Source organism: Streptopelia decaocto (genome assembly GCF_964273445.1).
Source record: "Streptopelia decaocto genome assembly, chromosome: 3".
NCBI lineage: Eukaryota > Metazoa > Chordata > Aves > Columbiformes > Columbidae > Streptopelia > Streptopelia decaocto.
Window position 1 is genome coordinate 44,780,149 of NC_138656.1, and position 27,869 is coordinate 44,808,017.

Below are 27,869 nucleotides of genomic sequence, written 5' to 3' on the forward strand. Positions count from 1 at the left end.
CCCGCTGTCGCCCGTCACGTCCCGGCCGTTGGCCACGAGGCGCGGCAACCGCCTCATCGGGCGGCGGCAGCGCGCGCCCCTCAGGCAGGCGCTGGGGAGCGCGGCGGCGGTCGGCAGGGCGGCGCGGGGCCGGGGCACCGGGCGCGGGAGGGAGGGACGGGCGGGCGAGGTCGGGCCGTCCCGCCGCCGCGGGGGTCGCGCAGCCCTCGGCCCGGGCGGGAGGGGGCGGCGGCCCGGCGTGCTGCAGCCATGGCGACGCTGGTCGCCCCGCTCCGCCCCGCCCCGCTCCGCCCCCCGTGGGGCCGGGCGGCGCGGGATTGGTCGGGGGGCGGGCGTTCGCCCTCTGCCCCCTGACCCTGCGCGGCGGCGGCGGCAGGAGCGGAGGCTGCTGCTGCTGGCCGTTTCCTGGTGGCCTGGCGGCGGCGCGGGAGGGAGGATGCGGCGCAGGTCTCGGCTGCTGCTCTGCTTCGCCTTCCTCTGGGTGCTGGGCATCGCCTACTACATGTACTCGGGCGGCAGCGCCGCGCTGGCCGGCGGCGGCGGCGGGAGGAAGGTAAGAACCCAGCCCGGAGACCGCGCGGGGCGGGCGGTGAAGGTGCGCCCGCTCCGTGTCCCGGCGGCGGGGCGGCTCGGGGCGGCGCTGCCCGGTCCTCGGGGCGGGGGCGGCGGGGAGGTGCTCGTTTGCAGGCGGGGTGAAGCTCCCCCGGGCTTCTTCTTTCCCCACTAGCCCGTTTCCCGGAGGCAGATGGCTTCTTTGTGGACTTCAGACCGGTTTCAGCCTCGTCACGTCGCTCCCTGCCCAACTGCGGCCGGCCACGTCCCGGGCCGGGGGAAGTTGGTGTGGGAGGGGAGAGTAGGGCGGGTGGCGGGGGGGCCGGGGCTGCGCTCCGGGGCGGGGGGGCCCCGCCTGGTCTCCGCTCCCGGCACAGAGCGGCTGCCCCGTCCTTCCCCGCCGGCACCGGAGTCGCCCGGGCTCGTGTGCCCTCCTCGGGAGTGCGCGGGGATCCGAGATGCAAATGCGTTTTCTCTCTGGGATGCACGGTGATTTCCTCTCGCTACGCCTGCAAGATGCCCTTTTATGATCGGTTTTGCAATATTTCGGGAAATAGCTGGATTTGTCACGTTCCACGTCTGTGGTGTGGAAGGTCTGTCTTCTTTTTTTTTTTTTTTTTTTAATCGGCTCCGTTAGTAAGGTTCAAGAAGTTGTCTATTGACAGTACAGGAATATTTTTTCTTTATTCTGCTGATCAACATATACAGTCCATTTTTCAGTGTGTTGTAGTAATTCATTGATCAGGAAAACAGCTGGAAGTTAACTATGTCATAGTTCAAGTTTTCTGTCGATCAAAGCAGGTTTTTATGGCATGATGCTGGAAATGGCAACTTTATCTGCAAACTCTGTTTAGAAAAATTACTTATGAATGAGTGCTTTTTTTTTTGGTGGACTTTCCCCCACCCCCAAAGACTAGCAAAACCAAGAGCTTTTAGGAACTCTTGTTTAAGCCTTATATTTTGGAATAGGAAAGGTGAAAAGGCATCTCATAATGGCATAATTTTTCTAAAAACCCAAACAAACCAACTCAGAAATGGGAAGAAAGCAAGTGAGCAAAGTGCTCCACAGTTAGACAGTGTTCTTTGCTAATAAATGTCAGTCTCCTGTTAAATGAAAAGAAGTGTTTATTGAGTCTAGTGCTGTGTAAGAAGAGGAATCTTTTTGTATTGCTTTGATGCAGTTTGGTTCATTAACGCATGTATTTTCAGTAAAAATCTGCTGATGACTGGTTCCCATGGCAGGTTGTGGAAGCAAATACTTGCATGATTATTTAGAAGATTACTTATGTGAGCAAGAGTCTAGAGAATGAGTTGCTTCTCGATGATAATTTGCTCTCTGTTCTGATATGTCCTGTTTTATTTTCCCCATGTAGCTTAGGAATGTATTCAACAGCAGCTTTTGATGTAATGTATTAAAGTAAGTGTTAACTGTGTATTGCTAAATACAAGCTCTTCATCCTTCAAAGTAGATAGGTAGCAGAAATAGATCAAGCATGTGATAAAAAGTAAGGCAGTAGTGTAAAGCCTTTCTTGAAGAACCACTAGAGTGTATTTAGAAAGTAAAAGCAATCTTACACTGTTGCTGATGTGTAATGGGATAAAGAAAAGCTATGCAGGCAAATGTATCTGTAGACAGGGAAATATATTTTTAATTCTTATGGTGTGTTTCATTTGGGGTTTCCAGACAGATTTGCAACTCAGTTTGATTAATTTTTAGTGCTGGGGAAACTGCAGTGTGAGGATAGTGATTTACCCAAGGTCATCTAGAAGACTGGGTGAGAATAAAATAGGAAAGATATGAGTTTTTCCAAGTGTGAGTCTGGTACTTAATCTACTAGAACCTTCTGCTGTTTATTATTCATATTAGTAGGAGGTTTTATTATTGTTTCAAGGGGTCTGTGACCATGATACTTGCTTTGATAGTATAGTTTGTTATCATTCTGTAAAAAATTTAGTAAACCTTTACTAGTCTAGGTAATAGGGAGAGTGTAGTAAGGATAATTAAAAGAAAACGAGGCATTTCATAGGCCTGAGTTGAAGCTCAGTGCTAGGTTTAAAAATATGAAAGTTTAAAGTAAGTCTGTGGTAAGGAAGAACATAGGTATTGTGACCACAAGAAACAAGTGGGGAAATTAACAATTATGTGCGGATTGGTGATTTAGGATTCTATTTTCTGTCAGTGAAGCGTAAAATTTAATCCTAGGCCTCAGCATAGGTTAGCAAATGCAAGTAGAGCAAGATGCGTGTAATGTAATAGCTTCTGAATCTCAATAAAAGGCTTATTAACTTAGTGTCAGACCCTGGTGTAAAACACAAACATGAACTGTCTTAAAAGTACAAGCAGAAAACCTACTGTAGTAAATTTCTGTGTGCGTATGACTTCATGTAGTCCTTATTACTTGCCCACTATTTCCATGTAATGGAAGCAGAGTTGCTTACAGAAGAACTTGACTTTTAATAAATTGAAGTCTCTGCCATGTTCAGTCTATAAAATTACAAAAACTGGGAGAGGATAGTTCTTAATTTGTTTGAGTAAGTAATTTGCATGTTAATTACAGACCTGGTTGTATAAACAATGTTTTTTTATGTAAGGATGATTTTTTTGTTCCATACACAGACCTAGTGTGTTATCCAGACATACTGGACTTGTGTGGTACAGCAGTACAGCAGCCAGTCCAGTGATGTGATGAACACCACCAATTCCCTTTCTCTTTAGTGGAGTTGAATGTGCTTGCCCTTTGGCACGATTGCACCTGAGTAAGAGGAAAGAGTGATTTTTTTTAATTTTTTTTTCTTCTTTCTTTATTTATTAGAGTAGTGGTAGAGCTAATGTAAGCATTTACTTATTTTGATTCTCCATTTGCAACCTTTCTAATGGGATCTATGGAGCTCTTTAGATATTGCAGTGTAAGGTGCAGCTTCGCTCAAGTTTTTGGCCCCTGGCAACAGTGGTAGAATCCATGGCCGGGTGTGCCGTGCTCTGGCCTGGTAGGAGCTGAGCAGGCATGAATGGGGCTAAAGCACATAATGTAGAAGCTGTCTCATTGGTATCTGTGTAAATAATAAAAGGAGAAAATATCGAGAAGTGCAAAGCTTCTCATCCTGGACCTAGGCATAAAAACTGTAGTAGAAAGAAATTACATCTTCCATGTCCAGGGTGTGTCAATTTTTTAATTTTTTGTTTGTTTGTTTTTGTTTTGTCTAAAAGAAGGAAAGGGTAGAGTTGAAGCCTTTCATTCAAGATGTACTTGGAGGGGGCAATGTCTTTTTTCTTAATTATTTTATTTTTTCATTCTCTCTAGCGAAAAATGTGGGCTACTTTTGTGTTCAGTTAATGTATTTTGTATTAAAAAGCCTTTGGAGTGGAGACTGGCACTTCCCTTCTTTTTGTGGATGAATTTCCTAACCTCTATGCCTCGGACTTGCATAAACAGAGCTGCCTCTGTAAGATGGTTAGAAAGCTACTCATATCATCCCACACCAAAGTCATCCTGATGATGTGATCCCTTCCTGAGACTGGTGTGAATTTGATTTTTTTGTATTTGTCACACAAGTTTTGATTTCTTTAACCACTAAGTTCTTGCACAATAGAGTGACTGGATTGGGGGAAAAAAAAACCCCAACAACGTAGCCAAAAACTGCAGCTATTTTCTAAAGAATTTACTCTTTTAGGCCTTAAAGTAGCCCTGTGTAATTGAGCCTTTGAGGCAGGACAGAAGAATGTCTGCATCTTGTTGAAAGCACCAAATGCTTCATCCCTGCCGAGAGTGCAATCCTCCTAGGCATACCCTGAAGGAGACTTGTGGGCAGAAACGGGATGTACCTTTGAAAGCAAAGGCATCAAGAGAGGCTTGCTAGGTTAAGCTTCAGATGAGCCGAGGTTTGGAACCTTCTAGATGTAGGTGCCAGAGTGCTGACAGGTCTTTGCTTTTGTTGCCATGTGAAGAATGTTGGTGGTTTTTAAGTTGGACCTCTGTCCCCTCCCACACTGTCTTTGCTGTTTAGAGGAGGAGGCTAAAGGCAATCTTTCAGTAAAGAGAGGTGGATAACTTTTGCCAGTGCTTTGTAAAATTATGATAATGTTTCTTTTTCACCCCTGCCCCCCAAAAAAAAACCCCAACCTAACCAACCAAACAGAAACTAAGCTGCAAAACCACCTTGAGCTAGAAGCTTGTTACTTTCTTAGCTCACCAGATTTACTGGGTGTAATGGAACAAATTGGAGAAATCTAATTTACAGTTAGTTGAGCCACAAGGAGGCAGGCGTCTCCTGTGGAACTGGTTATTGCCCTGTGTACAGTGTTATTTTTTTCTTTCCATATTCTAGTGTTTTTATTATTATTATTATTTTCTTTTTGAGCAGGCTTTTGATAGGTTGCTGTACCATGGAGCTAGCTGAGATGAAATTAATCCAAAGGTAAAAGGTGATATTTTGCTTTGAGTGTGTGACTGATTAGAAGTAACTTGATCACTTTGGAGAAAGCAGGGGAAAAAGAAACAAGCTTTGTAAGTTCTTGTTCTACAAGGAAAAAACTTCAGAATAACTCCTTTCAGCATACGCTAAGCTTTCTTTTCCTCCTCTCCTTTTTTGGAACTCATGAACTGTTTCAGTTACTGTAAAATGAGGCTCTTATTGTCATTATACATGGTGATGTACATAGGAGAGCAAGAGCATATATGTATACTACAGATTCAGTGTACTTAAGTTTCTTTTTAAGGTTTAAGTAGGAGGAAAAAGAAATGTGCTATAACTTTGGGTCCATTAACCCTTTTTTGTCTGTTTACACACTGTGGTGTGTAATTTCTTTTGACTGTTTCTCTCAAGGAGCATGAAGGCAGTAGAGAGCTGCTTTTTGGAAGGGGGTTAAAAGTAACCTTCCTAGTTATGTTGTTTTCTTTTGCCTGAGGAAGGCATTGCCTGTTTTAATTGGTAAATACTAAGTTTAGTTTGCTGCGTTAGTTTTAAATGTAACTTCAGTCCCTACAATGATGTGACACTGGATATGATTTCTGATATCTTGATCTTTAGGCAAGTGAAGGTATCAAAGGTTAAATTATCATGTGTCCTTTCTGTGGCATTCACTTCCTGGAAGGTGCAAGGAGATGGAAAAGGATGTTCCTCTATGTAACAGTTAAATGTTACTTCTAATAGATGTTTTTCATTTATAGAATTCTATAATAAATGGTCAAGAAATTAAATGCCCAGGCACTCCAGCAATAGAGCTGTCCTCCTCTCACTAAATGTACAAATGAATCTCTGAAGTTTGTCATACATGTATGTTTTCTTAATCTGACACATGTCACTTGACAAAATGACTGTCTTGGCAATTCATTCACTTATTTTTTGTGGAATACTTCATAAAATTTAACTTGGAGTGCAATGAAAAGACAGTTAAATGCATTTTTTTTGCAGTTTGTTGAGGTCTGTGGTTGTATTGGGCTCTTCCCTTTTTCTTCCCTGCTATTTGGAATGCTTCAGTGGAGGCTTTGGTGCTGATGTAGAGGGGTAGTGAGAAATTAATTCTTAGCTAAAAGACTGTGTTGTCCTCCGCAGCCTGCCAGATTAGAAACTGACGAATCTGGCTTTGGTGGAGATACTACTGCTCTTAGATTACTGACAACTATTTTGTTTCATAAATGGAGAAGTGGAGCAGGGCTGTAGTGATGGCAGAAGGGATTGGGGAAACAAAAATTACTTCTGTAGTTTCATGTGAAACAGGGTAGTTAACCAGCTCTTCCCTTAGTTTTTTACTTTCATGTGGGTATTGTAGTAGCTTGCTGTGCTTTTCCGTGTTATCCTGTTGCTGCTGTGGTTTGCTGCTTACTGTGATCTCTGCATACAAAGTTTAAAAGTTGTAGTGATGTCTTTTAACAGATACAGTTCAAAAATTACGTAGCACACTAATGAAGTGTGCCATGTACTCTACCTGTTCTGTTTTGTTAGTCTTGTGTTTTGAGGTGTATTGCAAATAGATGCTAATCTTTCTTTCCATGTGTTCTGTATCATTCCAAAAATACAACATGAAAAGTGATAGCACTTTTTTCTGATTTAGAAAAGGCACAATATTAATTCATATAAAAAAAAAATATTAAAGATCTATCTCAGTGGTGATTACCAAAATGCAATTATCATCACTTGATCTTTAGACCAACCTAAAAAAACCCAAAATGTAAATAATTTAAACATACATTAGAGAACTTTAATCTCATTTTTCAAAATTACATGATAATTCCACTTTTTTTCCCTTAGAAATCCTGCTTATAGTTTCCTCTCTTGTCTTGTCTGTTCTTTTAGTCCTTTTCATTTTACGATGTTATGTGGTGTCCAATTACTTGGTGTAACTGATAATATTTTCTTTAGATGATGGTAGGACAGATGAGAGATGTGCTATTGTCTGCTAGAAAGCTGCTCACGATACTACAGAATAGAAGAGACGCCTTTATATCAGTACTGGCTATCGTGAGAGAGTAACCCTTGTTGCATGCCTAGAAATGGTTTGGAAATAATAATTCCAGCAGACAGCCTAGAAAATGTTTTTTGTTGGCTTTTTGGTAACTACTTATAATTTAGATATAATTTAATATACAGTACTTCTGACTAAATTAAATCTGTTTGAAAAGAAAGCATTAGGACACAGCTGATTCTGGGAAACTCAGGTGATGAATGTAAGGTGCTCAAATGAAGCCAATGCAAATGGTAAATATAAACTTGTGTTTAAATTGTTTTCGTCCACTTAAATCTTCTCTTAAATCAGTTAGAGGTAGTAGTTTATCTCTAGCGGTACAAATCAATGTATAGCTAGCTGTTATGCAGGTTTTTAACTGCCTGGTTGTTAACTTGTTTCTGAATGGGATTTTTATTAGGACTTAGTGGACAAGCTGTTTATTGCTAATGTGTTGGCAATACATTTGAATTCTAATAATGAATGTACAGGAAACAGTGAGATGTTTGCAATTTTTTTTTTTTTTGGGGGGGGTGATATGGGGCTGAATGTCATTGCCCAAATATATTGGAATAGTGTGGAAAGAGCGTATCAGCATGGGCATTACAGAAGGAAGCGCTGAGCAGGTTGTTTTGCTGCCACCATGTAATGCAAAGCCTTCCAGTGTAGCTTGTGCAAATCACTATCAAAGCTTTTTTTTTTTTTTTCAGAGTTTCCTTTTCACCTCTGTCTAAACTGTTCATTTGCCTCACCATCTCTTTTTTTTATACATTGGTTTTATTAATTGCCCAGGATACCTTTATTGTCATTTAAACAAATTAAAATATGCTAGTTCAAATAGCTCCACCACCTGACAGCACATCTGTGTGAAGGAACTATCCAGGCAGATGTTTAGTTTTGAGCTCAGCTTATGAAATTCAAAAGGAAAGGAATGAAACAGTGGAAAAAGAGTGAATTTTAGAGCATTCTGTATATCCCCCCAACTGTTAGGTAGTGGGTATCAAAGGCAATAATTTGAATTTGTCTTCTTTATAACTATGCCTCTTATGTGGGGAAAAAAAGGAGCCTAATGAAATGGTTGCAGATTCAGTTGTTAAATAACTCTTCTGAAGTTGTAAAATTGTCATAAAACCTGGGTGCTTTTTTAAGGAGAGCAGAGAATAACCAGAGATTCTGCTGAGTTTGGGCATTAGCAAAGCGCAGTAGTCTGTCTGTACTGGGTAACAGATCTGCTTGAAACAGAAACACTTTAGCCAAGAAAAGATCATGCAAAGAATTGGCACCCAACTAATACTATTGTGTACAACTCCTCAAAGAGCTATGACTTGATGAGGAGAAAATGTTTTCTCCTTGTATGAAGTTCCAAATGTTTAGCCACCCTGGAAATAATCAGCACAGCTGAAATTAGATTTGGTTGCTGAAATAAATTTCCTCTAGCTGGCCCATTGGTTTAAGGATGGTCTATAAATATATGTGTGCATATATGGGTATAGGCTGTAGTGAGATGAAATGTTAAGGGTTTTAGTTAGCTTGGCTTTTCTTTTTCTTGCTTTTCTTATGTGAAATGGAAAAGTCTGTTCATTTAAGTACACTAAGTTCTTTCCAGACCTTGTTAAAGAAAAGGAAAATTTCCTTCTCATAATTTCGTTTGGTAGCAAACTGCTACCAACTAATGGTGGCCAGCCTGTAAACTTACAGGTCTGTGCACAACCATTGGAAAACATCCTTATCACAATACTGCTACGGCTGTAGGCAGAGTGACAAAAATGTGGGGGCAATTCAATTACAGTACTTATCTGCTGGGGTGTTTCACAAAGTCAGGGTTGCGTATGTTGTCCAGGTCTTGTTATGGTTGGTGACGTACCTTCTGCTACAGTCAAATGCATTGGTCCTCCTGGTTATCACACAGACCATCCATCAACAGCAACCTTGCTCATTTTCTCCTGCATTATCTATTTGGAGCAAACAGGGGTGTTCTTTAGTCATCTGACCTGTGTGCTCTCAGCACAGTGTGGGGTTTTACTGTGTTGCTTTGCCAACAGTCACTGACAGGAAGATGTACTGTGTCATTGACCCTTGGCAAATTGGTAACTGACTGTTTTAGTATATGGAATACTTATTGCCCGTAAACACTACGTTTATACTTTTAAAAGTTTTAATTAAGGAAATGTTCTTTTTCATTCCACTGATGCAGCATCTGGCTTGCTTTTGGTGTTCTTTGTAGGTGCTGATGGTGAACAGTAATTGTAGCAAGTGCCATAAAGACCCCTTGAGAGAGCTGGACCTTGGCTCTCTTACTTGGTGCACTCTTAAGAACCATTTTTAATACCTCTTAAACTGATAAATGTCTATCAAAGACAATCCCCCCACCCCATTTGCTAATAGCTAACACACAGCTTAATAAGCATGTCCTAAGAACTTGCAGGTCTTGGTAGTGAAATAAAAAGGCATTTGGAGTCTGAAAGAGGTATTTCAACTAAAAATAATGGTCAGTGGCCTAGCAAACAGTAGTACTTGTTTGCATCCTTAGGTTTCATATTTAGAGTTAATGTGCAAAAAATGAAGGGAGAGGGACACAGCTTCTTTGTAGTTAATCCATGACAGCAAAAAGTGTACCAGGAAGTTTTATTTAAGGGAACTTTTTTATTTCATTTTCTTTACAGAAACATAAGCAAAAGTTTTGTTTAGGCTGGTATATTCTTAGTGGGAAAACTGAGCTGAGCAGAAGAGCGTTGATACCACCAATGAGGTATCACATTGGCTGGAATTAGATTAGAACAAATAGAAGCTTATACTGATCAAGGGAGAAAAAGATTTTGAATGACTTGCCTGCAGTGACTGTCAGGTTTGTGAGAGACTCAGCAAGGATGTAGTATGTCTGGTTAAAGTGCAGTTGTTCAGATATTCCTCATGCTTTCTAAATATTCTCTAGCAATAATAAGCAAGAAATTGATCTTGATGTTCACCTTAGACTAGACATAAAGTACCTGCCTTTACACACGGCAAAAGCTGTTTGCTTAAAAATCCATTTCAGTTACCTACTGAGATAACTAATACATATCTTAGTGGCGTTCTAGGAAAAATACTACCTGTATTCTTGGAAAAATAGCTAGAAAATCAAATAATAAAATAATTCTAAGCTCATTTAATTTTTTTTTTCTTGTGTGCTTGCAATTCCAAGAGCAAGAAATTGGGCAAAAAATGGTTTTATACACATAGATGGTCTTGAGGTGTGATAATTTTAAAAAAATGTATATAATTTATTTGTTGTTATTAGTTCTTCATGGTTGCAAATGTTTCAAATTTGGCCATGATTGTGTCTTTATTTAGTGATATGCCAAAATACTTGTGTTCTTTAAGCGTATATAAAACAATTTTGATAATTTCAACTAGCACATTTGCTAAGTTGTCTGTATATAAGTAATTATTTTCTTGATAAACTTTTCTGACAGTATTGGAAAGTCTAGTGAAAAGATACCACCACTTTTTCAGGAGAATGTTGACTGTTTGCATTATCACATTGTCTAGAGTCCTGGTTCTATTGTGCTAAAGATTCAGTGGTTTTAAGATGTTATTTCTACACCATGAGCTTAGAAAAGGTCTTCCTTCTAGTAGGTTTTAGATACCTGTGTGTGTTAGCTGTGGTCTTACAGTAGAAATTCTTACGTGGTCATCTCTTTGTGCGGCCTTTCATTGAAGACCTAACTTTTTTGTCCATGTGTAGCTCAACAAGCTGTATTAGAGAATTGGCTTTTATCAATTAAAATTCAGTAATTGAATGGGCTTTAAGAAGTGATCACGTCCCAAGTTATACATCATATGGAATAGAAAGCTGAAGCTTTTCAGTCTGCAGCATTGAAATGTGATGGGACCTCATGCTGCTAAGCTCACCAGGATGTCTTGTGGGTCTGGATGTGACAGGGTAGTCAGGCTGTCCAGTGAACCTCATCTACTGTCTAATCGTAGCGTGGTTGATGTTCACCACTTCTGAAACCTCCGATTCATGCATGTTCACTTTTGTTTAGAATTGTGATATTCTAATGTGTATTTCCAAAAGCAGCTACAGCTCAGATGCAGGCAACAGTTTGGAAGTATCATGGCATTTGTTCAAATTAACTGTGATTGTGACTGTCATCTCGTGATGTTGTTATCCCAGTTACTGAGGAAAGTTCCCAGTGACAGATCTGGATAAGTACACAAGAAAATGGGTGTAAAACCTTTCTTCTACTCACTGAATGTTATGTATCCTGTAATTATTATTATTATTTTGTCTTTTAAACTTAAAGACATGTCCTTGGTGTTCCAAAAGCTGCACTAAAACAAAGAGAGCAGTTTAGGGATGTTGTTTGAGTCTTGGAGTATAGGAATAGTTTGGGTATTACTTCCTTTGTATATTTTACAATGCCTGAGCTGATTTCTTTACAACTGTAAATTGCTTTGAAGAGGATTTTTGTGTTTTGTTTTTTTTTTTAAGGGAATTGCTGGGTGAATGATCTGTTAAGTCTTGTGAAGTCTTCTAAACTATGGAAAAAAACACTGGTTTTAGTGCACCTGGTTTCTGAGGAAAGCCAGTTCATATCAATGAATAAGCAAGGTGTTGAATGTTATTGGGTGTATGTACTTGATTGTCTTCCAAGGTGTTGTGTTCTTTTTTTTTTTTTTTAAAGAGATGTGACTAGTAGAACTTGAGGAGAGACCCTACACTTAAGATGGCAATTTCTGTTAAAATAATCCATAGCAGCACTGGAATTATGGCAGTCTTCAAGACTCTAAGCACTCATTTACGTACACAAACAACAAATAAGTGTCTGCAGTTTGTTTCGATTATTAATACTTTTCTGTTTGTGTTATATAACATCTTATTTTGAGTTTATCCCTAATTCCCCTTAGCTATATGATTGTGTCAATTTCCTTTTATAATCTCATAATACTTTGTCAGAACATCACAGCACGTTTCTTAGGTAAGGCAGGTTTTTAGGTAGAAGTTCTATTTTATTGTACAAGTGAGGATAGATGTAAAATTGGTTTTTGCAAAGTGTGTGTGAATGTTTTTAACTAAAGACAGTTACTTGCCTTTTTGTAGATACTGATACTTTGCTACTGTTTCTCATACAATATTTGAACAAATCTGACTTTCTTCTTTTTGCCTAGAAGCGTGAACTTTGCGGTGACACAGCTTGCTATCCATAGTTTTAAGTGAGTTGGAGACATTTGTCTGCTTTTGCCTTCTGTAGGTTGAGGAAATGTATTCTGTTTCCTGGAGGGAAGTGGTAGAGAGGGACCATTAAATGATCAGTCTGTAAAAATGTATTATACCTTCACATAAGCATCTTATCAGAATAATTAAAAAGATTCTTGTTCTAGCTTTTTGTGATCAACTAGTGCTTGCAGATATCAGTTTTCCAGCCCTGAATTTGTTTAGCTGGTGCTTTTGTTAGCTGAAGGAAGAAGAGTCTCCAATGGGAGGGTTTTTTTGGAAGTATGTCAGTATAACTATCCTTCTGGCAATGGCACAATGTTTTCATTTAGACTGTTCTCATGCTCTTACTGGCAGTAGGCTGTAGCAGCTGGGATGTCAGCATGTTTGTGTTCTTGTGACATGGTTTAGTCTTCTTTTTCAGGCTTATCATTTTAAGATAACGATTTTGTAGTAACTTTTTTTTTTCTTGTGTTTGAATGGCCTTTTGCCATTATACAAATAGCGAAGAAAATGGCAATGAAATGATCAGAAGTGCTAGCGCTGGCTTCCCTTTTGGTTTTGCAAGTTATAGTGGTTATTGCATGCCTGAATGCTATTTTTTGCCCATAGTTAAATGATCAAGCAGTTGATTTCCTTCTTTCCTCTCTGAATTCTGGATTTTGCTGCGAAAACAAAGCTTTTCCCATCTCTGCCAGTAAACAGCAGTGGTTGCCAGTTAATGAAGTATTAGCATGGATAGAAGTACTGTTGAGAAAGGAATTATCCCAATTGTACTGTTTGAATAGGTGGATAACATGTTCATGGGCTGTATTTCTACTGTTCCTTCGAGTGCTAGCATGCCGAAGTATGTTGTTTTAATTTGTCCATGTCAACTTTAATCTCCTAAACACTTCATCCAAGAGTTTTCCTGTTTGCTGTTGAAAAAATGGTAATTAGTAGCTCATGTATAGTAAAAATGCAGATGCCTTTTAGCATTTTATAGTGGGAGTAATTAGTGCCTACCACAATATTAGTAATCAGTTTTTATGTTTACTTACCGTAGTATAATCTATCTCACAGGTAGCACCATGTAGTTTTTCAACTGTTAACTTGATTCTGCCTGTTTGTGGGGGTTTTTTATTTATTTATTTATCTATTTTCTGGAAGTACAGTTCTAGCTCTAATGCCCATTCTGATAATAGAGGTGGTTTGTAACATACACTGCCTTCTTACTCCTTTGAGGATTGAAGATGTACAGCATAAATTGTATTAGTTCTATTTGCCCAATTTCTATGCTGTGCTCTTCGGTTTGTATCTGAATCTCTAGTGGCTGTATTCTTTATATCATAGTTGAAATAAAGTACTGGGTAAATAAACTGCATATTCTCTTTTCCCTGCAAGTACAAAAAGCTGCTGCTCTTCACCTGACAGCACTCCTGCTGTTGAATAAAGAATGTATGGTGAATACTTCTTGAGAAATCTGCTGTCTAACTAGGAGCTTATGAAGTTAGATGGTCACTTGATTATTTTCCATTAACAAGAACTCTTGTCATCCTAGATTTCAGCATTAAGTAGCTGCATACTGGTAGGATATGAAAAAGAAATCTCTGTGTTTTTCTGTTTAAGTAAGTAACTTAAACTAGGAATTGGCTGCTTTTGTTTCTGGTGCCTGAAAACAGTGTTTCCATGGAGGTAGAAGGGCTGTGAGAGTCTAATAATTTTAATACTATCTGGTACACACCAACACACACTTAGTGTTGTGCAACAGAAAAGGGAAAGCTAATGGTATAGGCTGTGACTTTGTTTTAGAAGGCACAGTATCTGTTGTGCATAATTTTCATCGGTCACCAACAAAGCATCCTGTGTTAGAAAATAAAGCAGCAGGGTGAAGATAAGCTGTGAGTCAAAAAGTGAAGAAAGGTATGCTAAAGAAGTGTAGCCTTTACTTCTCTTTTCTCTATCTCAGAAAATAATCTCAAGCCCTAAGAGAACAAGTGTGTTTTTTACTTATCTTACCATTAGTATAAAACGTTGCCTGTATTACCTGGTTTCTATGTGAAGGTCAAATCGAGTTGAACAGAAGGAAATATGGGGAAAATACCATGCTGCAGATGTTTTTTGGCTGATGTTAATTTGTACTAGTGGCAACAATGTATTATTTTAGTAATTCTATTAAATTCATGTAGCTTTGAGGTTTACAAAACAATAAGTAGTCTCTCTTCTAAGAATAACAATGTGGGCATACCTGTTTACCAAGTTTATTTGTAGACAAACCCAATTATTTCCCATTAAGACCAAATATGAGTCGGAAGCTGTTCTCTTCATGTTTATGTGGGGTTTTTTTGTTTGGACTGTTGTATCCCTCTACTTGACCGTTTGATTACTTCTTGACAACCTGACTGATTTATTTCTGTTTCAGTCACATTTGGGTTTTAATTATGAGAACTGTTTTTTTTTTTGTAGGCTGTGAATAGAAACAGAAACCACATCCATGGTGATACTACAGTGTCTTTTTTAGCAGCTAAAAAGTATGGTGTATAGAGAGAGAAATTAAATTTGTGGTGTAGGGGTGTACAAAACTATGAAAAGACACAGTCATAGTGCTTCATCCTATGATGCCAGCTGATTTGGATTTTACCCACTTTTTTTTTCACATTAAAAAAATATCAAGGCACAGTAATCTATAAAAATCTGAGTTCTATGTAGCCATAAACCATGCTTCAAGAATCACTGGGAAGATTCACTTGGGTGGGAGAACCTGCAAGTGAAGTTATAGCTCGAACTGTGGCAAAACTAGGGTACTGAAAATCTAATAAGAGGAGGGTCAGTTTACGCTGTAACCATCACTGTGTCGCCAACCATTGAAATACTGGGCTTAAGTTATCTTTAAAGCTGGAACACATGTATGAAAGCTAAAATGAAGTTGCTTTTTTTCCATTGGCCGTTTGAGAATTTGTAGTAACTTTTGGTAGCATGGGATGCCCATGGCTCCCACTGCATTCAGTGCCTCTCCACAGTACAAAAGTTGGCATTGAACTTCTATATTTTTCAGTCTTGGCACTGGCACTAGAAATGTAAATGCCTTTCTTAATGTTGCACAACTTCAGCTTATTACCAAATTGATCAGAAAGTATTTTGAGAGAGCTGCCATTATGAAAAGGAGGTGAAATTGCCAACTTAGTTTTTTCCTGTGGTTGGGTGTCTACAAATTTTAACTTGCTTGCTGTTGTACAATGTGGTTTTCAAATGCTGCTTCAATGGTAGGCTTGGACTGTTTGTTGTGAAAAGCTATATATTTCACACCAATGTTCATTTGCCAAGGCTCTGGTTTGCAGCTGCTGCCTTAGAGATACAGTAATTCTGAATGTATTGCGTGTTCAGCATCCCTCCCTATCCACCTTTTGTTACTTAAAACAAAACCTATCTTGTCACATTACTGTAAAAGAAATTGGAATGGAGATTTCTGCTATTGCAACAAGAAATAACAAACACCATTTTTCAAAATATTTTTACCATTAGATGTAACCACACTATTTTACTTTATAAACTGTCTTCATTGAGTGCAAATGGAAAGTATTATGTCTTATAAATAAAAGCTAATTTAATATACTTGAGATATTTTTGCCTTCGTACTGTTTACAGTCTTAAATATGCTGGAACTTGTTTCTTTCTGAGGATGGCAAAATGTGTCTGATTCCTTTTTTCACGTCACTGTTTATGCTACAGTTTGAAGCAACAGGGGTGCCAGAGCCTTCAGCCTTCTACATAAGGCTGTGGACCAACACCTTATTTTCCAGATCTTGGGTTACTAGACAGTTATAGTTGAACATGTTTTTCAAACCAGAGAAATGTTGACCTGAAATGTCACAGAGATAAAGATATTGTAACAAATTCCACTGTAAAGGACTGACAAAGTAAAATCCACGTTGACAGGTCATTTGTATGTTGTTTTTGTTTATAGGAGGAAATGCACTGTTACCAAACTATCTCATGGTACAATATTATGGCCATATGGTCATGATTAATGCATAAGTAAGTGGTAACCTTTGAGAGATGAAGTAGCTCCTGGGAGTCCTTGGAGAAGCATGTTCTTTATAACAGTCTTCTGCAGAGCCTGAACAGCACCTTCCATATACAGGTGTCATAATAAAAAAATAATCTTGGTGCATAGCTAATGCTTGAAATTCAAGTAAGGTTTAGTAGGCTTTCTTTGAATCATTATATAAAAATAGTACAGAGGCTACCAAACTTACAAGTTAAAATTAATGTTCATTTTGAAGATGATACTTAAAACAATAGTTTTCCTGTTCAGAGGGTTAGTTCATTTCATTAGCAAGGAGCACAGTCAACTCTGCCTCAGGAAGGGAGCTTTGATTTGGTTTATAAAGATCACTGAGTAGGTTCTTCTGTGCTGACTGGCTTTCTTTCCATCTGGTAGCTGAGTATCTTCATACAATATTATGCTGGTTTATAGTTCCAGGTTTTAAGGAATTTGGCTGCCAGTAGAATTACACTGGGTTATATATTTTACAGTAGTGCTTTTTCTGATGGTAAGCCACGGGCGTAAGCACTGACTTAAAATAAGTTCTTGCCTGTTGAGGTTTTTTGGCCACCAGTGCAGACCAATACCACTTGGGGGGGAAATTATGTAAAACATTGTCATAAAACAATAATATTTTTTTCCCTTTTTGCTTAGAGAATCCTCAAATTAGTGTGAAATAGAGAAGTACAGAAACAAAGAAAAATAGCATGGTTATTTTCCTGCTGGAGGGGAAAGCGACACAATGCTGTGCTGGTGGTAACAAGAGCCCGAAGAATATAATCAATTTACAAAAAAAGCAATTCTTTAGTATGAGTGTGTGAGTGATGGGAGAGTGGATGACAAAGCTTCAATTTACTATGTCAAGCAATTTGATGTTTCAAACTGAACTTATGTATGAATTTATATCAAAGCTTTCAAATGAAAGTTAACTTAAAGATGGTTTCACAAGGACATTTTGAAAAACAGTTTCTGCCAGATCTGAATTTGTTGTCATTGTGGGCTTTCTTTTTCTAAAGAAATCTGCTCTGGTAGCAGTCTTGGAGTCTGTTTGTGTGGCATGGCTTATCTCCAAGGGCTTGGGAATTTGTTTTTGAAGAGTGGTGATGTAGCTATTTCTTTATTCTAGTTGCATTCAAAATCAACCATCTTTGTTCTGCTCATTCTAATATATTCATTCCATAAAATAGATGTCACCATCAGTGTTTTTCCTTGAAGCTTCCCCTTTGTGACACTTTCAGTTGATTGACTTGAAGAACTGGTGTTCAAACCCAGGAGTTTGTATTTACTGAGAGGGGTATAAAACTTAACGTTTCTGCTTTTTGTGTCTGGGATTTGTCTATGGCAGGTACTGGTGACAACAGTACAGTATGTGAACTATGGAGAAATATGCTCTGTTAGTGCAGATTATCAACACAGATGTATGGGTAGAAATATCACGATGCAGAAACCCCCTCAAATTTAGCCTCTGGTGCTGAAACTGTATGTCAACAGTTGGATTCAGAAACATTACTTGGTTGTTATAAGCAGTTGAGAACAGCTTCTGCATTTTAAAATCTTAATTTAACATTTTTAATATCTTTGACTGTAAGCTGTATCTTTGTACTTCTGTTCAGTGAAGCCAGTATTAGCATTAGTCTGATGTAAGAAAAAAAGCAATCCACTCGGTAGCTTCTTTTTTTAAACAGCAACACACAGGAATTTTCGCCTGCTATTGCTCCCTCTATCCATGTGACTGCTGTTAAGGTGGTTTTTTTTGGTGTGGTTTTCCAGTGAAAAGGTCAATTTTTTCAAGCAGTCTTTCTTTCCCGTTACTGTAATAATAGTATTGCCATACTCTTGAGTGGCTTGTTTTCTGATGAGAAAGCAAGTCTTATGAAGTACTGCCTGGGTACTTATCTGTTAGATGGATGAATAAGTGGCCTCAATTTGTGCACAAAGCAAATAAACTGACATTATTTTGTTAAGAGCCAGATTTTAAATGTGCCCAGTTCACTGTAATTACTGATTGACTAGTTCAGTAGTTGGCCACTTCTGGAGAAAGGTGCATCTGGTAGGCTCAGACTGCTGGCAGGATGATCCTCATCTTGAAGTTTTGGGAAATCAGGAAACTGTTATGAGACTGAGAATTTTCACTATATTTAAATTTTTCTTTACTCCATATTGTCCTTTAAGGGAACAAGAACAGCTGTTTGTCAGTGCAGGCTATGTCTGAATGAAGGTTTTTCTTTTGAGTGCCCATGTCCAGCCCCAAGTATTGTTATTCCCCCACACCTCCTTCCTCTCTTATTTTTAGGTAGATCAAACTGATTTCTTTTTAACAGATTTTTTTAAGCTATAAATCTTTGTGGTTTTTCCCGTACAGGAGGAAGAACATAAGAGTCTGAAGAGGGGTGTTACTGAACTCAAAGGGAGATTTGGTGTTTGATTCCAGATAAATTTTCCCAGTGTCTTGCCCAGACAGCTGTGCATGACAGACTATGTGTTTACAAGCAGCTGTGGAGTTCTCTTCTTTTGAGGGGTGGAAGAGGCTGCATAGTTGCAGATATTCTTATTAGCACAATAATATGATTATTTTTCTTAAATCCAAGTAGTGAATTTCAAAATTCAAGGGCTGAATCTGGCAACTAATATAGAGGGAGTTTAGAACCTCTTGAGAGCTCCTCCTGGGGAATCTAGATTTCCATTTCCTCCCTGCTTTGGGGGTGTGCAGTGTGACTGGCAGCATCTTGTACCTCATGTTTTAGTCTGTCTGGTTAGACCCCAAAGAGTAAGCCTATGAACAGCTTCACAATCCCTGTGATTTTTATTTCTTTTTTTTTTTTTTTTTTTTTTAATTTTTTTTGTATTACATTGGGAGCTCTTTTGCATTGAATCTAAAAAGGCAAGTAGTGAAGAAGAAAGCCTCACAACCAAGCATACAAATAGCCTTTCTTCTTTGGTTTTGCTGTATTGTACAGCAATTCGTATAGCCTATAAAAGCATTCTGTTATTTTCATAGCTCCTACTTGCTGTGAAGATCCTTTTTTTGAGTAATGTGACAATTTTCCATTCTCGTATAGATGCTGGGGTATGGATAGACTGTGAACTCCCTCATAGCTGCAAATCACAGAATCACAAAATCACAGAATGTTAGGGCTTGGAAGGGACCTCGAAAGATCATCTAGTCCAATCCACCTGCCGGAGCAGGAACACCTAGATGAGGTTACACAGGAAGGCATCCAGGCAGGTTTTGAATGTTTCCAGAGAAAGAGACTCCACAACCCCCCTGGGCAGTCTGTTCCAGTGCTCTGTCACCCTCACAGAGAAGAAGTTTCTTCTCAAATTTAAGTGGAACCTCTTGTGTTCCAATTTGAACCCATTACCCCTTGTCCTACTGTTGGTTGTCAAATATCCTGAGTGCCATTGAGAAAGACTGTTGCAGATCGAAATAAGTCAAAATCACTGCTGTTGCTTGCAAAGTTTGACTGTGCTTTCTTAGAGATTTGTATTATTGAAAAGACTGTGGGGTGAGTCCACAGCAGTGTGCAAGCCCACAGGACCACTGCAGCAGATATAGCTATGACCTTAAAAACACAACAGTGTGTCTGTATTGCAGTGGAGATTAGATATGCTCTTCCTCCTTGTGAATGACTGAGTACTGTCAGCCTTGTCTTTCTGAGGTGAATGGGATATATTTTGCCATTCCATACCACATTAGGATGGATTACAGTAAGGTTTTTGGGATGTGGCTTACACTGCCAGGAAGATTTGACTCTAGTCCATGCTAAAAGACTGTATTTGCATGAGAGTATTATAGAAAAAATACTTAGCAGCACAGAGCAGAAGAGAGATTCTGGAAGCAACAAGAAGTTTGAGGGCTATTCATTTTCAAGTCAAGCAAACAACTATAGCTCTTTATTCAGCTGTGTTCTGTGTGGTGGGTTAACCTTGGCTGGCCATGAGGTGCCAGCCAAACCATTCTTTCACTCTCCCTCCTTCATAGGACAGGGGGAGAAAATATGATGTAAAGCTCATGGCATGAGATAAGGACAGGGAGATCACTCTACAATTACACTGTCATGGTCAAAACACACTCAGCTTAGGAAACTAATTTGTTATCAGTTAATAGCAGAGTAGGATAGTGAGAAATTAGAACGAAACCTAAAAATGCTTTCCCCCACTGCTTCGTCTTTCTCAGGCTCAACTTCACTCCCAACTCTTCTGCTTCCTTGTGTTTTTTTTGTCATGTAAGAGCACTGTAAAAATCAGTTGTTTTTTAATTTTCTGCTTGTCCAACTCCTAAGTGAGTAGGAACTCATGACATAACTTAAAAATGTGGAAAGGTAGCAAGGCAAGAGAGTAGTCAACAATCCTGGTGTATATAGTTCATATGTACATTTATAGTGTAGTAAAATGGGCAAGCTTGTCTTGAACACAGGAACTACGACTGGGGATAAGAGACTTTTGTGTCATTAACAGTGTGACTAGGGATCTCTGACAACTTCGTACATTTTTATTGTAGGCGATGTTGGTACATGTGTTTAAAAGACGTATAATAGATTGCTAAATGAAGCAGCAGTGGTAATCAGAGCAGTAAGTGCATGTGTCAAATATAAAAAGATATGTTTGCTCTTTGTGGGGAAATAAAAGTGTACAGGATAGCACTACTGATATAAAATAGTTACTAGTCTTGCTAGAGGTCCAGTAAGCACGTGTGTGAGACCTGTCATGTAATAACTGGGTTATTAGACAACTGCAAGAGAATGTGGTAAGCAGTCATTTCTCTACAGTGCCACACTGTTAAAGTTTTGTTGCCTCACAGCATGTGTTGCTGACACTTATGTGGTTTTCTAAGAGTTTTGAGCCAGTGCCCTTCATTTTTGTCTATAAATACTAGTAAGGCAATGCATTGTTTGGAAGCAAAGCAATACTGATAAGGAGACAATTTTCTGCTTACCTTGTGGCTGTCAGTCTCAGAGCAGTCTAGCTCATGTGTGAGATAACTCCTCTGGGTTTTTGCAGGAACCCTTTTTTAATCAGCTTATTAACATTAATAGGTTTATGTGATGTCAGTTACTGTGTATCAATACTTGGCAAGAACAGATAATTTAGTGGCCAGTACTGCTTGGCTAGTAAAAGAGACTTTGCTAGACTTGGCTATTTTGCAATCCCTAGAGCAAAGAAAGGAGGAAAGCAGAGCTGGGGTAGAGAGCAGGAAAGAAGCTCAAACAAACAAAAACCCAACAGACAAACCAAAACGGTTACAGCTGAAGATGGGCAGAAGAAGAAGATGTGAAAGGATGTCTGCCAATGGGGTATCGTCAAAACGGCACAGTAGGAAGAGTCGCTCTGCTTTAGGAGAAAAGAGTTGGCAGAGCACAGGGAGTGGGCACTGTAGAGCTGAAGGAGCAGATGGGTCTTCGCAAAAAGAGGGTAGATCATAGAATGAATTTAAGCATGTTATTTTTTGATCTTGTGCCTTTAAAGTGATTGTGGGTAGACCAAACACCTGTTCTTTATCATCACTTTTCAGGAAATGTAAATAAGCCTGAATGTTAATTCACTTCTAAAACTTAACCTCAGCTTACTTTTAAAATATTTGCTGCTGTGTTTGTTCCATACACAGATGGGGTATTTTGAGGAAAAACAAGTTTTTTGTGAAAACACCCCCAACCCTGACAACTTACTATAATATAGGACAAGTTCAGGAGTTAGTTAACTGAGGAACTAATTAACTAATTTGAGTATTACTATGTATGTAGTACTGATATAAGAAGTTGGTTGGGTGCATCTCTGTTGTTGATCTGTGTGGTGAAGAGCAGCTGTTGTCTATGTTCTGCTGCAGTTGTGGGACTTCATATCTGCTTCGCATTACTTGTGTCAGGAAAGTTTGCATTAGCTGTCCTTGGAGTGCGCTGTTCTTAGGTAGAGAACAAACTGTTGGAGGATCTTGCATCTCTGTTAAAAGTGGGAAACTACAGGTCGGGTCCTGGGGTAGGGCTTCAGCTTTAGTTTCACCAGGAGAGGGGATGCTTTGAGTGTACTTCAGATGTGCCTTAGTAAATGCTGCAGAACTCCAGATACAGACACAAAGCAAAGGTACACCAAGGAGTACAGTACCCCTTTGGCATGTTAAATCACTATTGTAGGTGCAGCTGGTGTGAGCAACATCTATTACTTCACTGTTGCTGTTTTCAACCAGCTGTAATCTGTTTACTGAGTACTTAATTTGTTCCACATAAGTAAAGCAGGAGGACAGGGAGCACATCAGAAGTTTAGAAACTGTCGTGATGCTAATTCATACTTAACAGGATCAGATGCGCATGTCTTCTTTCAAAATTTAAATGGTATCCAGGTAATTGGGATCTGCCAGAGCTGTCAGCAAAAAGTTGGTGCCAAAACAGTGTTGCTGGTTAGGTTTAAAAGTTGCTTCTGCGGTATGACAATATAGGCATTCCATTCCAGTGCTCAATATTGACCTTGCTGGAAATCTGTCTGCATTAATTATGTCATTGCATCTTAAACACAAACTTGGTGGCTAATGAAACCCCTGAATGTAGGCCTTGCGTGTTATCTGTGGTGTTTTTTCTGCATGTGTATGTTTTTTTTTTTTTCATCAGCCCTCAGGGTGTACATGAGTATAAGCCTTGCAAATTTACATGAAGAAGCAAGTAGTGCCTTTTTTATTTGTTGTTTATTTGTGCCTTCAGAATTTCCTAGCACTAAATTGTTGTGCTAATTTCTATGAAATTAGAACTCTGAGATTTCTATAAGGTACTGCTAACTACACAACTTGAAGTTGCAATTTTTCTAGTCATTCTTGATTACATCTTCATTTCTTGCATGTCAGGGTAATTAAATGTTGACTAATTATAGTGCTTTAGATTTTTGCTGACAAAAACCTACTTTAGAAAATGCAGATCTGTGTTCTATTATAGCTGTCTTCTTCCAGCCTGTATTTTAACACATTAAAATATCACTGGGAGACTGTCTAAGCAAAAATTGAAGCAATCTGGATCACAGTGTAATTGGCTGCCCTGAGCTACAGTAATCTGTAGAATTAGCTGCCCTGAAATGATGGTACCTTTTGGACACATTTTTCTGTACAGTGATTCTTTTATACCTGCCAGTCACTTCTACACTCACTTTGCTGAAGTTCAGGATAGCAAAGGTTTGAGCCAGAGCAAGTGGATTTTAATTTCCATCAGCGTAGTCTTAGTAGAGAATTGGGTGGTTATGCAGTGGCGTTTCCTTCCAGAAGTTCAGCAATGTTATTTTCTACACCCTGCCATCCCAAAACACTGGACAAACCTCTCCTACCAGCAATCTTGAAATTTCAGATATACTTTTTTTTTCTGCTACAGATCAGTATTTTCTGCAGGGTACTTGTTGACTAACTGAATTCAAGTGATGTAAAGTTCAGTGACATTTCACAAAGTAGCATATGAATTTGTGCTGCATAAAGCTGGAATATGGAGCAACCATAAATGAGGTATCTAGTTGTGAGTTAGCAAGGTAACATTGCACTTTATTGTGAAAAGCAGCTATCTGTGGAAACTGTCAGCAACTGATTAGTGTTTGAGGGCATCTTTCAGAGATCTAGAGGAGGGTGAAGTTGTGGTGACATGTTTCAGCACTTCAGAGTACAAGACTTGCTTTTTTATATGCCAGCTGGCATAACTAACTTGCTCACATGAAGTCAATCTCTAGAGGAATAGAACATAGCAGTTGATACCGCTTTTGTCAATACACCTCTATGATGTTCTGTTTCCTAACTTGGCATGTGTTTTCAAGTGTTAAGATATAAACTGCTTAAGATGCACCTTTAGTTCTCCTAAACTAAAAGAAGGTTTTATGGAAATTCAATCATCAGTATCTCATGCACAATGTAGTGAGCTACCATGCTAGAATGTCTTATTTTTTAAGTACTAAGTCAATATCCCATAGTATTTATGTAACAATTTCTAAAAAAGTATCACATTTAGTCTTACAGATTTAAAACACTTCTTCATTTACTGTGACTATATAGGGGTATAACTTTAGATAAGGCAAAATATTCTTGGCACTTGTGATAATTCTTCTTTAGTTGACTTGGAAAATAGAGAGTTTGCAGTAATTTCATGGCAGAGTGACCACAGAAAAATTATTTTTAGTACTGAAGTAGATCTTGATTTTGGCTTTTTTGTTGTTTTACTATAAGACACACAAGCAATTGTGAAAATAAAAATTTACTTATCTAGCCTACCTAGTGCATTAGAAGAGTATTGATTGTTCTTGAAATTGATTTAGAGATGATTGTTCTTGAAATTGATTTAGAGATGCAGCTTGCTGCATGCCTCTGTGATGACTATATAAAATCTGTGGGTCTGCTCCTTTTTTTTTTTTTTTTTTTTGTATTATAAACAGCCTCCTGACTGTGCTGTTGTCATTGCTGTGTGTGTTTTGCCCCGGAACTGAGCAGTGCTAGTGTGCCCTCTCAGCTTCTCAAGCTGGAAGGTTACAGTTAGTGCAGTGTATTGCAATTTGTCTTTCCATTAATATTACAACCACTTCTACTTTCTTCCATGATATCTTAACTCTTCTCCTTACTCACTTCATCCCTTCCTCTCTGTCCTTTTACTGCAGGAAAAGCCTGGTAGATGCCTATAGTCAGCTCTGCCCTTGATTGACAGATTATGTTGTTGCTTAGCATATTGGCTCTAAAAGCATCTGTGTTCCCTGATACTGCACTCACCAACTCCAGTGAATCTCTCACCGGCCTCAATGTTTCTGAAGACTGTTAGTAACCGGAGTACTAAACAAAGGTTTAGTGTTCTGATTCTGGACTGTTGTTCTGGGCATGAATGGGTTTTACTGTCACTTCCTGCCTTCTGGGGCTCCATAGGGCTCCCCAGACACCACAGTTTCTCTGGTCTCTGGTAGCAGGTGTAGCATCCATCTGAGCAGCTACTCCATCTGAACAGTGGAAGCGTGTTTTTTCAAGGGTACTGGAAAAAGTTCTCTAATCTAAAACTCTGTCATTGTTTTTTATAACTGTTGCTGCTATACCTAGTGGCCAGATTTTTGTAGGTTCCGTAGTTTTCCAGATGACTAATAATGTCTTTTGGGATAAGGAAATTCCCATTTCTCTAGTTGTTTGGGAAAGTTTTGAGCAAGAATATTGGGATGTGAGCAGGGATGTTTCACTGTAAACTTGCTTTCACTTAACTCCTGAAAGATTATTTTTAGGAAAGGACAAATCTAATGTCTGACCCTCACAAAGGAGGTTGAGAAATGCCCTGAAACTCTCTGCCTTCATTTGTGGTGATACTCCTCTTCCTAGTGGTCTGCTGCTATTTTAGAAAGACGTTTATAGGAAATAGTGTGTGATCTAGATGCCAGCCCTAGCTGAAAGTGACTCTAAGATAGGGATGTGCTTGCCCCTGTTTAAATGCTTGGTGCTAAAGGCTTGTTCTATGCCTTCTAAATTTCTTTGAAGAATAACGTCTGTAGGAAATTAATTTCTAGAGCTATTTGAAGTTCTTTGATAATAATAGGAGGAGGAAAATAGTCAACAGTGCAAATTAATATTAAAAATCAACAACAATTGAAATCTCTCTTTATATGTGATTTTTGCTTTGGCTAAAATTCAGTTGTTACATCATATTTTGTTCTTTATTTGTCTGAGTACTTGAAAACTGTCACAGAAATGATATACCTGCTGAAGATTATTACATAACAAAATGTGAATGCCCATAGTGCTTAATATTCCTTGTATTAGTTCCTTATGCTGTTAGACTTTCATATGTTATTTCCCACAAATTATGCACAGGTTTTCCTGTACTTGCCTGTACTTTGTATAAATATACTTTTATTTGAACTAATGTGGTTGCCACTTCCATGATGCTCTAAAGAAGTTATGTTTAAGGCTGTTAGCTGCAAAATGATGGTTTTGAAAGTGCATTTAGGTGACCTGAATAATGAAAGATGTGACTTCTAAGAATTGTCAGATTTTTTAGGATGGAAAGAAACTTTCACAAATTAAATATGTGAGAAACATGAGCGTATTCCTACTGTGTCTGTGTAAATAGTGTTCCAGGCTAAGCAGACCGTCTACTTAACAAAAAGCTTGACAGTTTATGTTATCAGCTAATTAGGAGAAAAGATGCAAACAGTCTAACAGTTCAGTGAGATGAGTAACGACTTCTTCCTTTACAATTCAGTAAAGAAAAACCTTTTCTGCTGCTTTATGTGAGAGTGCACTATTTTTAAGAGCTTTCCTCTTCCCCTATGCCTTTTACTAAGATGTGGCAATTCGTAGTCTATGTCCTTTGACAGATCTGAGACCACCAGAAATTGATGTTCTACGCTTTGTTCTCTCATTTTAAAAACTTAGGGAAAACTTTTAGTCCAGAGAGCCATTTTGCAAACAAACCTTTTTTTGGGTCAACTTTTAAGATGTTCCATTGAACAAGACTTCACTTGGAAGAACTATTGTATCTCACTTCTTGCTGTTCTTTTATTGAAAGTTGTTGGGAATAGTGTTAAAGATATCTTTGAAGTTTGTTTCTTTTTGAAGCTGTGAAATCTGCAGTGTTTTGGATTCCTGGTTATGAAAACATTTGTTCAGAGCATGACTGATAAATTAAAACAAAGCTTCCTTCCTTAGCTTAAACAGGAAAGGAGTGTGGTTACTTTTGAAGACTCAGGGGGTCTAGGTTAGCTGGCATAAAATGTCACTCTGAATTCTAGTGAGTTGCTTGCAAAGATGTTTCTTGAAATGTGTGTAGAGGAGGAAATACTCTTTTACTTGCAACTTTTTTCACTTGTGCCTGCAGGAGAAAAGAAGTTGCATCTCAGTAGAAGCATGATAATTATTCACTGGTATTTTGTAACTTTGTAGGTGCTGAATGCTTTAGACATCTTTCTGGAGTTAAAACAGTTTATGAAACTGCTGCTCAGCATTTCTGGACTGGAAACTTATATCTTTTATATGCATGCTTATAAATCTCCATGGTTATTTTGCAAAGTATTTATACTGAAACTGTGCCTTCTAAGGATCCATGGAATTGTCTGATTTTCTTCTGTTCCTCTGTCGTGAAGGTTTTGAACTACTCTGAAGGCACCACAGAGATCACGTTTTCCCTAGAGCAACTCTGCAAAACTGAGTTATTAGAAATGTCATTGTACTAATCTTCAATATTGCTTTAGCAATTAGGTGGATCCTAAGTGCTCAAAATCCCTTTACAATTAATGATGACAGACTTCTGATAACATGCATCTCTGAAAGGACTTTTATGCAAAGGATCTGCTTTTATGTGATAAATTACTTAAAATCATCTTGCAAAGTAGGGTCTGGAATGGCTCTTATATAAAAGGTTTATCTTAAATTATACCAAATAGGCCTAATGTACAGGCTATTTTTTATATAGCTGCGTTTTCTTTTCCCCCTTCCCCTAACTGTCAGGGTTTGGGTGTCTTATTGTTTTGTGGCACTGAAGACCGTTCGATGATGATTTTCTGTGTGTGTGTCTATTTAACTATATACCGGAGTTGCTTTGGTTTCTTTACTCTTCCCCAAAATACTCAGCATTAGCTAACAGTTTTAAAGTAGAGTAATTCCTATAGCTCTGCCTTTACTTCCATGTCCTCCATAAATGACTTCTCTTCATCAAGAGCCCAGCTGTAGCAAATCC

The 27,869-nt window shown here is 38.8% G+C and overlaps 1 protein-coding gene across 1 annotated transcript in view; it reads left to right on the forward strand.

The window, feature by feature from the left end:
- The first annotated feature begins 357 nt into the window (after positions 1 to 357).
- GALNT2 (polypeptide N-acetylgalactosaminyltransferase 2) overlaps positions 358 to 27,869 on the forward strand; it is a 92,320-nt gene continuing 64,808 nt past the window's right edge. Inside the window, exon 1 of the mRNA XM_082047840.1 lies at positions 358 to 553. Within this exon, the coding sequence (XP_081903966.1) occupies positions 437 to 553 (117 nt within the window). The 5' untranslated portion in view covers positions 358 to 436. The remainder of the gene's footprint in view (positions 554 to 27,869) is intronic.